This window comes from Leptinotarsa decemlineata, unplaced genomic scaffold, assembly GCF_025532065.1.
Source record: "Leptinotarsa decemlineata unplaced genomic scaffold, Ldec_3_MD MMD2_tig00078422_RagTag_RagTag, whole genome shotgun sequence".
NCBI classification, from domain to species: Eukaryota; Metazoa; Arthropoda; class Insecta; order Coleoptera; family Chrysomelidae; genus Leptinotarsa; species Leptinotarsa decemlineata.
The window spans coordinates 15694248-15706321 of NW_027412747.1; the positions used below are offsets into that span (position 1 = coordinate 15694248).

The 12074-nt window shown below is 35.3% G+C and overlaps 2 protein-coding genes across 3 annotated transcripts in view; one reads left to right on the forward strand and one right to left on the reverse strand.

The window, feature by feature from the left end:
- The window catches only part of nmdyn-D7 (nucleoside diphosphate kinase homolog 7), a 212235-nt gene that overhangs the window by 20689 nt on the left and 179472 nt on the right, over positions 1-12074 (forward strand). The gene's annotated exons all lie outside the window — the stretch shown is intronic.
- LOC111512398 (dehydrogenase/reductase SDR family member 7) overlaps positions 27-12074 on the reverse strand; it is a 28057-nt gene continuing 16009 nt past the window's right edge. Inside the window, exons 4-6 of one of the 2 annotated variants that reach the window (XM_074186152.1) lie at positions 7624-7743; positions 2218-2384; positions 27-341 (exon numbers count right to left, since the gene is read on the reverse strand). In XM_074186152.1, the coding sequence (XP_074042253.1) occupies positions 284-341; positions 2218-2384; positions 7624-7743 (345 nt within the window). In that variant the 3' untranslated portion in view covers positions 27-283. The remainder of the gene's footprint in view (positions 342-2217; positions 2385-7623; positions 7744-12074) is intronic. The other variant, XM_074186153.1, reaches the window with a different exon arrangement.

Genomic DNA, 12074 nt, shown 5'->3' on the forward strand with positions numbered 1-12074 from the left:
TATTTGAGCAAAGGAATAGGCAAAAATAAAATATGAAAAAATTTATTACCAACTAGCAAAAGTTTACAAATTACTGGAATAAATCAATAAACTAAGTACACAATAAAAAAAAATGTACTGGTTTTGTCCACCAGTTCAATAAATCTAAACCTATTATAGATACGCTATATTAGTGGTCACAAACTCTTTCAAATTCAAAGAATCAAATATTTGTTTCTAATATTCAAATATTTGTTTTTGATAACACTTACAAATAATTATGAATATTTTCGATTGCCACGAGTTATTTGTGGTCTCTTTTCTTGAAAATCCAATCCCGACCTGCTTTTGAATTCAGTGCCCTGAAAATATAAAAGATTTAAGTTTTATATTCAATCCAACACTAAATTTTCAACAGTTATTTAAAATTTCAAACGATTCTTTGTAGCTCATGAAAATAACTGGTACTGAATATTTCAAAAGCAGCTGACATAATAATTTCCTTTTGTATACTGATATAGAGGATTTTTGAAATTTTTCATTCAGCATATATTTGTAAAATTTATACCTTCTTTGCAATATCCATTTATGATTTAATTTATTTCTGTTGCTGGTAATTTTTCTAAAATCAAAAACATGTTTTCAACTTTTCATTTGTTGATTTTAATTAAACTGGAGAAAACTCCAGGAAACGATTGAAACCTATGTTACTTCGTAGCTGAGTATGTGAAGTATTATTTCATTGAATGGTTACTTCATCTTTTATGTAAAGTTCGTAGACTTTCATACAGGGTCAGTCAAAAAGTCATGGATTTGGAAATTTGTCATCATATAACTAACACCCTGTATGAGATATTGGGCTTAAACTTGGAATCTAGATGTTTGAAATATGTCCAAATCGAATGGGGTATCCACTTTTCCGATAAAAAAAACCTAATGGTCCTTCTTGGAATTTCAACCCATTTTGCAGGTCCATAGTAAGTCTTGAAAATGAGAATACTTTATTCATATCTGTCAACATATTTGGATAGAGCTCGTCGAGTACCATAATTTGAAACTGTCCAAAATAACAGGGTGTTGCGGTTTAAAATCGCACACACTGTATAATTTTCAAAATATATTTATGTATTTTTTCTAGTGGATCGAGTGCAGTTGCCTTTATATCACCTCATCTAATTATACTGTATTGTAGAAGAGATTATACAAATGCATGGTATATTTTCAATTAGTTAAGGGTTGTTATATTTCGGAGCTGGCGAAACCTGCATAGAAGTCCTCTCAATTTACTTTTTAAGTTATGTACTTGAACATTCCTTCTGAGAAAGCTATCTAAGTACTTTGCTGAGCTAACTAACTTGACATTTTTGGGGTTGATGTTTATATTTATATATTCTGGTGAATATGACTCGTACGAAGTGAATGTAAGTACTTGAGTTTCTTCAAAGTTAATTGTGAGTAAATTTGCTCTAAACCACTTATTTAATGATTCCAGATCGCGTTCCATAATATTTGCTGTATATAGTATACCAGTTTCATTAGCAAATTGTTGAGAAAATAATGAATTCAGATATACAAGAAATAAGATAGGACCTAAGACGGTTCCCTGATGCACACCGCGATAGGGAATTTGATTGTTTTCAAAGGACTTTAACAGGTTTAACTTTTCTCCTTCATTTTATTTATATAATATGTCGTTCTTGTCGAAGTCGTGGCCATTGTCTAAAAAGTGGCGAGCATAGGTTAAAGTGATCTTCAGTTCAAAACCTCTCTGTGTTCTGAAATTCTCGTTTTCAAATTTCTTAACTTTCTCCCCACATAAACTTACCATTCACATATTAGCTTGTCATCCAAATATGACTCTTTTCTAGTTTTCTTAAAATCAACCTGTTTTTCTGAAATTAATAATTTATAAATAATTAAGTTCTAACTTGAATAAAATGCATTGTGAAAATTGTTTTATTATTATCATGGATAGAATACAAGCTACCGGACTGATTCATGACCGGTGGGAGAAATTGTATCTGCGTAAAGTTTGGGTCGGTGTATGACAAAGAAAGTATTAGAAAAAAGGGAATAGAAACTTTTGTTTGCAATTTTACATAGTACAGAATAAGGGGTAAACAATAAATGGATATTAAAATGCCATTTGGGTTCTTGTAGATGAGGGAGGGGCTTTTCATCGGCCATGGCTCAGTCTAGCAGCTGATGTACATAAATGTTTAACAAATTTTGTCATACCATAAGAATAGTGAAGGGAAGTAGAACCATAAATATGTCATGGTCAGCATGGGGGGAATTACCATCCAGGATTCTGCAGTTTCATTGGCTAAGGCTACGGCAATCAAATATCCACATCTCTCAGCAGTCATACACTTATCGGTTGGTTTTTGGCAGATATTGTACTTCTGAAAATTTGAGAATTCTATATGGTCTAAACTTTTGAAAAGACAATACAAAACTTTTCAACACTTTTCATAATATATCGAGGATCCTATATTTTGACATGAAACATATTATTACAGGACAAATAATTATTCCAAAGATTTCCTCGATGCATAAAAACGATGAAACATTCGAAGTTGAAGGTTGGAGGCAGCGTTTAGAGAGTTTTACAGCTATTAAATGGTACTATTTCAAGTAACTGCTGAATTTGGGTTTTGAAATCTTTTTTTTTTGAGTTTTTGTTATCATTTGGGGTTTATGGCGGGACGGTAACCGGTTGGGTTGGCGTGAATGGTTTGTTCCACTCGTTCAATCAATCGTCAGGTGAGAGTTCGGACGATATAATTTCACTGCCTATCGGCCAACCCGTGCTAGGAATCGCACGGTGAAAAAAAGTAAGGCCTCGTTAATCCTCAGCTCGCACAAGTTTCGACTTTTGAGGGTTGTTGTTCGTAAGGGGGCGACCTCCGATTTACGTTAAAAGAGAAACATATCCTTTTTCTGGAAATAGTCCCAATATATAAGTATTCCTCGTACACCAAACTCAATCGATTAAGATTCGTTGCAATTCGATTATTTTGAAAATTATGCAAATAATTCCCTGTATGAAAATCTTAGACAAATTCCCGAGACCGTAGATATACACTTAAATCTTTTGCTCAGCAACATTTCAAAAATTGGGGATATAATCCAGAGTGGAAAGTAGGTTGTCAGTATCATTTCAGAAATTTCAGATTTTCATACTCATGAAGTCTGGTGGCCCTGGGGCAACAAAGGAATGGAAGCCCCTTAATTTTTTCATAAAAGTTGGATTTTAAACTTCCCGCTAAGAAAATTACAAATTTTCATAAAAAAAGGGGATGCGGGTGAAAATCGACGCGTTCCATAGATAGTGTCGTTTAAAAATTCCCATTCAAGTGATTTCGACAAGTAATTTTTAAAATTTTGAGCTCGAAGAAGTGAGTAGTTTAAAAAAAATCTGTTTAAAATCTGTTTTTTTGTTAACCAGCTGTCGCTCCCTTACGAACGACAACTCTCAAAAGTCGAAACTTGTGCGAGGGTTGGACGATAGGGAGTGAAAATTGATCACCAGGCCTCGCGGCTCGAACCAACGGTTCACACAGCGGTCGATTGAGTGAGTAAAGCAACCCACACACCTCAACTCACCGGCTACCGTCCGTTGTAAGGATGAACCGTATTTCATATTTTTTCACTCATTTTATTTCATGGGTACAAATCACAAATTACACAAAAAAGTATTGCCACTGAAAAGCTCGATCAAATCAAAAATTGTTATGTAATGGAAACTTGCAATTAGGACTCTCTGATATATCGATAACAATATTATTATGTTTGTGTTTGTATTCTTAGTGAAATGTAAAAGTTGCTGACCCATTGAAGTTTGGATATTTTTTTCATTTTTATCGTGGGGCCTCCTCCTGTGGAGGCCTCGGTGCAGTAGCCCCATCTGCCCTGCCCTAAATACGGCTCTGCTCATTAATCAATGTCTATGACGTTCACATGAACATTCTAATGATGTAAAGTGTGCTATGCCCCATAAGTTATATTGTAAAGAACCTCTATATTAATGAGTATGAAACTGTACCTGTAGAATAAAAATCTCATATTCACCAATATCTTATATTAATACTGCAAGTAACACTGCAAGGGAAATCAAATATTAACAAATTCAATAATAAATTAAAAAATGATTCCATTATTATAGTTCTATCAGAAACTTACAAGTTATCTGATCTAGAGTTGTTCCATATTTGAGAGCTATTTATAAATGAAAATTATGCACATTTCGGTAGCCAATTATAAATAATAAATAACATTCTATTATATTTACAAAATATTGAAATGTAGATAATCATGAATGCGGATATTAGGCTGTAAACGCACACCAATTAAAATCATGTAAGATGCACTAAATTTGATGAACGATGAGCAGGACATTGAGAAGGCTAATCTTTTTGTGATATTCAAAATTGTACTTGAATATCTAAGTACATCTCTAAAAAACAATGTCATTCGATCTGAGCAGAACTATAATCTAGGTCAGGTACAAACATAAACATTACAAAACACTGCTTTATGAGGGTATTCCCCTTTTTTAACGAGCTTTGAAAACCGCACCTAGTATACATAATTTTAAATAATTTTTATTCAAGATGATTATTTGTTGTGTAATGTAGTTTAAAATAGCCAAAAAAACTATTCTGTTATGTTCTATTGAACAATAAACAACAGAGGTATAATACAGGATGTAACTAAATAAGTGTAAGGAATTTAAGGAGGTGATTCCTCATCGAAAAAAAGATAGGATTTTTCATATAAAGAAATTTCATTGGAGCATCCCTTGTGTAACAATTTTTTTCACAAGCACTAAAAAAGTTACAATAGTGAAATTAACCTGACATTTTGTACTACCAAAAAGACACTTAGCCAGACATTTGTTTGGTTTACCCCATGGTTGTAAGGGGTGGAAAACGCAACCCCTAAAATTTATTTCCAATGTAACTTTTTGTATTATTATTTGTTTACCATTTAAAAATTTATTTCCGATAGCCTGTTTCATTCTAAACAAAAAATGTCTCTTGGGTTTTTTGCCCAAAATAAACCAGTTCGCAGCAAAAAATTATTTTACGAACAACTACAGAGATACATCGTCATAAATGTGAAAATACGAAACTAATCTATCTAGTAGGTAGCTATTAGCGATAGTGACGATTTAATTGGTATGACGCTGTCAGTTTGTGAATTTTCGAAATTGAATTAATACTAATTGTGTGTTGTTCTTCTGTTCTTAATTTGTTACTTTAATAATTCACTTGTTATTAAAATGGCATACACAAATGAGGAAATGGCTGATATGCATTACGTTTATGATCTGTCGCAGGGGAATGGGTTAGAAGCTTCTAGATTCTAGAAGATATGCTGAAATGTATCCTCAACGGCAGCATCCTTCACATAGAATATTTGCTCGACTTCATCAACGATTACGAGAATATGGTTCATTCGACAAAAGAACGCAGAATTGTGGTCGCCATCGAGAAGTACGAACACCACAGCTTGAGGAAGCAGTACCTAATTTGATTGAAGAACAACCTACTACCAGTACTAGAAAAATTGCATTCCAGCTAAATGTTGATCATATGATGGTATTTCGAATTTTAAAGGAACAACTCTTATACCCTTACCATCTGCAACGAGTACAGGCACTGTTACCGCGAGACTTTCCGATCCGTCTTGAATTTTGCAATTGGATGCTGGAAATGATTAGAAGAAATTGTGACTTTCTGAAGACGATAGAATTCACAAACGAATGTAGTTTTTCTCGGGACAAGATTATTAATTTTCATAATTACCACATATGGGCTGATGAAAACCCTCACGCTATTGTTGCAAATAACCATCAAGAACAGTTTTCTTTTAACGTGTGGCTCGGAGTTATTGGAGATGATTTAATTGGGCCTCATTTTCTACCTCCTCGATTAAATGGTGAGGCATACGTTCAATTTTTAAGAGAAGTGCATCCAGTACTGCTGGAGGAAGCTCCTTTGGGAGTCAGAAGGAATATATTTTTTATGCATGATAAGGCTCCCGCCCATTTTAGTCGAGTAGCACGTCAGCATTTAACTGAAACATATGCAAATCAGTTGATAGGTCGAGGAAGACCACAGAATTGGCCCGCTCGATCCCCGGATCTCAATCCTCTCGATTTCTCTATTTGGGGCCATTCACAGCATTTGGTTTATCGTACTTCTGTTCGCGATGTAGAGGACTTAAGAAACCGCATCATCTACGCGTGCAGGGTAATCAGAGAGGAATATTTGAGCTAATACGTGACTCAATGCGCCGATGTCTGGACGCATGCGTAATGTCTGATGGTGGACATATTAAACATTTACTATGATTTCTACATGTTGTGTGTTTTGTTATTAATAAATCAGTTTTGTTTATTACCCTTTAATCGTTTAATGCAGGTACTAACTACAAAATAACAATAAATCCAGTTCGCATTTATGACGATGTATCTCTGTAGTTGTTCGTAAAATAATTTTTTGCTGCGAACTGGTTTATTTTGGGCAAAAAACCCAAGAGACATTTTTTGTTTAGAATGGAACAGGCTATCGGAAATTGATTTTTAAATGGTAAACAAATAATAAGACAAAAAGTTACATTGGAAATAAACTTTAGGGGTTGCGTTTTCCACCCCTTACAATCATGGAGTAAACCAAATAAATTTCTGGTTAAGTGTCTTTTTGGTAATACAAAACGTCAGGTTAATTTCAATATTGTAACTTTTTTAGTGCTTGTGAAAAAATTGTTATACAAATTTTATCTACCCCTTTAAGGGGCTGTATCTTAACAAGGGATGCTCCAATGAAATTTCTTTATATAAAAGATCCTATCTTTTTTTCGATGAGGAATCACCTGCTTAAATGCTTTACACTTATTCAGTTACACCCTGTATAATGATAAATTACCAAATTGAACGTCTTCACAACACAGAAAAATTTAAATTGGCTTCAAATAATTATTAATCATATTTGTTAGGCAAAGGCAAGAGAACAGATATTCATGTTGTCATCAACAATAACCAACACATCTGTGGTTTCATTCAGTATCATTTCTTAGGTCTCTGGTTTCATTTGACTAGCATTTCTCTTTTTTTATTTAGATCAAGCACACTGAGTATCCATATTCCGGGTGAAGTCACGCAGGTAGCTAAAGCTGCCTACAGAACATTTTAGATGATCCCTGGAGACCTAGAAGTCTTTTATCTGAAACCAAAAATATGAAGATGGCTGCTGTTGGTGACTCCGTGCATATGTGACTTTTCCTATTTTCGGAAACCCCAGGCGCTGCCAATCTTTGCACTTGGCTGCATCATGATGATTAGGTCAATATCCAGAAACACGTGTTCGCGATTTGCCTTTCTTTTTGAGTGTTATGCCGCGAACTCGTCTATTTATGAATTAGAAAAAACATCTTTGAGTTAGAATATTTCTTGCACATCTCCCGTATAAAAATCGTAGTTTGTTGAAAATGAATGAAATATTTATGAGTGTTGAAGTTATAAGTATATAAATAAAACAAATAGAATTTAAAGTATGCATTGGGTTTTTTTAAAGATATCCCTAGTCCGTCAATTGTGAAAATTTTGGAAAAAAAAACATGATTAATTCAAATTACCTCTTTTGGTTCTCCCGTAAAACTCTCTTGTAAGAAATTTGTGAACGTTGGTCCTGGACAGAGAATCGTCACATTAATATTCGTTCCAATTTTTTCTGTTCTCAAGCAATTGTAGTACCCCTGAAAAAAAACAGAAATCTGCAAAATTGAAAATTCATTATAGTAAATGACGTTTGTGTCAATATCTTTGGTATATTCCTAGTTTCATTACTTGCTGATATCTTTTTCTTTCTAATGTTAACTACTATAATAATTACGTTATGCATATTGTTGTTTAATGCCTTTTAGGATTTTTTCATGAAATAAAAGAATTGCTGTGACCTTGAGGAGTAGTATTTTAAGATCATCAAATCGAAATGTTACTTTTTCTTTGACGACTTACACCAAGATTGCTTTGGAGAAAGTGATCAAAATTGAAAAATATTTTTTTGTACAAAATTCTACCATTTGTCTGTCTTTCTCTCATACTACCACCCGCAAATATTCAATAGAAGAAGTTCCTTATGAATGTTCTGCAGATTCCAAAACGTCATTTAACTAGCTCTGTTCAAATTTCGCTCGAAGAGGTTATTGCTGAAACTGAGACCTATTTTGAGGCAAAAGATAAATCGTTCTACAAACTTTCAAAAACTACACCTCACGATTGTGGCTCTTGATGAAGAAAACTTTGAGGAATAAAGCCAATTTTAAACAAAAAAAAGCGTTATTTTTCAGCTCAGTTGTTATATATTTGGAAGTGATGGAAGGAGCAGGTAGCTCTGTTGCAGACCAGATGCATCTATAGAAAGTCAGGGGGCTAAAACCAGACATGATGTATTGACTATAAACCAGTAGCATTCACCAAGTAGACCAAGATGACAAAGCAACTAAGGACTTCTTAAACTTTTAGGAGAAAAGATTCAACTGCCTGTTGTAACATCCGTTGTCATAGATTGAAACGGGTTACTTGTTACTTAGGAACTAAATTATGGGCTGCCGGAACTCAGCGGAGAGGGATGGTGGGTAAATATAAGTCCACTTGGAGGATAAGTGTATTGTTTCTTCAAACACGCCAAACTTGTGGTGATTACAGGCTTATGGCCCAGAAGTATACTTTTGGGTTCACAGATATAAATGTAAGCAACTTATGATTAAACTTAAGGTGTGGTAAATACTTGGTTTATTCTCGAATTCACAATTTATGCCGCAATGTTGATTCGAGGTCGTGCGGGAGGGTGTAATACATAACAGGAAAGACCTTACATGCATGGGATATGGAAGAACAGTCTCCAGCAGCACGATCCAACCCCTGTACGCAGTCCACTCAGGCAATGATCTTTTCCATGCCGATAACTTGCTCCTCGGAAGACCGTAATCAGAGATATAAGGGGTGTAGTGGTCTAGCCTTGCGAGAGATACACCAGGATATAGTTCACAAAATCGACTTGAGGTGGTAATAAGAAGGCCTAGAATACGGTTAAGGTTCAGAAGGATATACCCTTTAGGGTATTTTCGGGAAGTGGGTTCATACCGTAGTTGTTGTGTGGCCTGAAGATTGGAATTTGACAAGAGAACGGGTACTTAATAAAAATCCCCAATACTGTGGGCGAGTTTTTCCTTTAGATAACCCAAATATAGTTATTCCCGTATTGAATATTTTGGTTTCTTCAAATCCACAAAGTGATGAGCTCAAAATTCTTGCTCCAGAGAAGATAACCAAACTCAACTCTCATTCCCAGAGAAAAAACCCTTTTCTTTTTCCTTTCCTTTTTTTCCCTATCAACGTTATTCAAGGTCGAATTATTCTGATTGTCTCTAGGCACAAAAAACTGAACTGAATTGTTTTGAATGTTATACAGGGTGGATACTGTGCATAAATTTATGATTTCAATACATTAGTTTTTTGTTATCTTATAAATCCGCTCTTGCATTTTGGGAATCGTAACACCGTGCCAAACTATACAGGGTGTCCCGGTTCTTGACGATTAACCTTGAGGTGGTGATAGCTGAGGTCATGACTAGCTCATAACAGGAAAAAAGTTTAGGTAAAAGTGTTTTCGTTTTCGAGATATCGGAAATTTTCTTTTTTTCGAAAATCGGCGACTCGGTTTAGTATTTTCAATGTTACGTCATAAAAACATGACTTATTCACAGCAACAAAAACTATTTTGTATAGCTAAATAATATCCGCACACGACAGTAATATCAAAAGCTTGCAATCATTGGAAATAACTGAAAAAATGAAATAAAATAAATTTTGAAATGAAACAAATTTTTTGGTCAACTTTGACTTATCACAGTGAAAAAAAATGTACTGTACTTGGCTGAAAAGTATTTCAGAAAGTTGGCGCATTCAATGGATATTCCAAAATGGTGTAATAGTTAACTTTCTATCAGACCTCCAAGAAATTATTGAAGCTAGAAGAAAAAAGGTATTAAGAATCCAAGAATAAATGGCAATATCAATTATCACAAAACATTAGTACTGGGTGAAAAACATCCACACAATAAAAAATGATGTCTGAAAAAATAACAAAAGAAACGAGTCCAAACAGGTTTCCTTCAAAGGCCCCCTCCCCTTCCCCGCCGCTACCGCATCCACGCTTCTTTGTATCATTCCTGTCAGTTCGTTTTTCGCTGTTTATTGTATCGCACGTGTATTTCTGTTATCGATAAGAACTAACGATCGCTGCTCTGAACTGGATTTTGAAACTGTTTTGTGATTTGGATATTTTTAATAATGCCGGCTTATTATACTCTACTGCAATATGCGAATATGCATTTTATTTACGGCGAATGTCGCGGTAATGCAAATGCAGCAACCCGGTTGTATCGAGAGCGGTATCCAAACGAGGAGAGATATCCGGATTACCGAGTCTTCATTAATGTGCATCGATCCTACACGGAAGGAGTAATTCCTGGAAGACAGTTGAATCGCGATGCAGAAAATATCCTTGGTCCAGATGTTGAAGAAGAGGTTCTGGCTTGCGTGGAAGAGAGTCCAGATATTTCGGTACGTGCGATTGAAAGACAAATCGGAATTCCAAAAACTGTTGTGCATCGCATTCTTCGAGTGCACAGGTACCATCCATACCATTTGCAAAGAGTGCAAACATTACTGTCACGAGATCATGCACCAAGAGTTTTGTTCTGTCAAAGAATGCTGGTGAGACACGCGGCTGATCCTGACTTTCTTAGTTAGATTATGTGGACTGACGAGAGTACGTTTAAAAAAGACAACTTCATGAATATGCACAACTTGCATTGCTGGAGCTTGGCTAATCCACATGCCATCAGAGAAGATCGCTCACAATACCAGTTTAAAATTAATTTGTGGTGCGGAATCATTAATGGCCAAGTAGTAGGACCCATTGAAATACCAGGAGCGTTTAATGGTCAACACTATTTAGAATTACTAAGGGACGCGTTGAATGACCTTTTAGAAGATGTTCCTATCGCAATGAGACAAGGCATGTGGCTGCAAAATGATGGCTGTCCTGCACACTACGCCCGGCCTGTAAGGGATTACCTAGAAGAAGAATTTCCTGGCAGATGGATTGGTCGACTTGGACCAATTCTCTGGCCAGCCCGCTCCCCGGAACTGAATCATATGGATTTTTTATTGGGGGTTCCTCAAAGAAAATGTTTACTTTAAACCGATAGAAACTGTAGAAAATCTTCGTGATCGTATTAACGGCGCCGCTGAAACGTGCAATCGATTACACAAGGCACGATTTGTGACACGCTCTTTTATTCGCAGATGTCGTACCCGTATCCGGGCAGGTGGTGCTCAGTTCGAGCATTTATTGTAAAAGCTTTTAATAAAGTTTGCTTACATGATTTGTTTGATTTTTATTTTTTAATTACAATACATAGTACTGTATCTTGAAAAATTACGAAGGGTGAAAATTTTTTTTTTCTTCTACATTCAATATTTTGTTGTTTTTTGAGACATCATTTTTTATTTTGTAGATGTTTTTCACCCGGTGCTAATGTTTTGTGATAATTGATATTGCCATTTATTCTTGGATTCTTAATACTGTAACGAATTAAAGAATTAACTGTCTTAAACAAATTTATTTTAACAATACTTCACTATCACAACTAATTTATTTACACCACTCAGTAACTAATGCTTAATTTATCTTCACCGTTTGTTAACCGCTCGATTCGCTTTCTTGGTACAGACTACTCTTCCGGACGAAGAGCGACGTTTTTATATCGCCAACGAACGTTCCGGATCCCTCTGCGGATTTCGGGACCCATCCGGGGTTTTCGCGATATTTCCCGATGCGTCATGCGTTTGCTGACTGGGACATCGGTCAGGGCCGGCTTCAGATTCATTACAATACCTTTTTTCTTCTAGCTTCAATATTTTCTTGGAGGTCTGATAGAAAGTTAACTATTACACCATTTTGGAATCTCCATTGAATGCGCCAACTTTCTGAAATACTTTTCAGCCAAGCACAGTA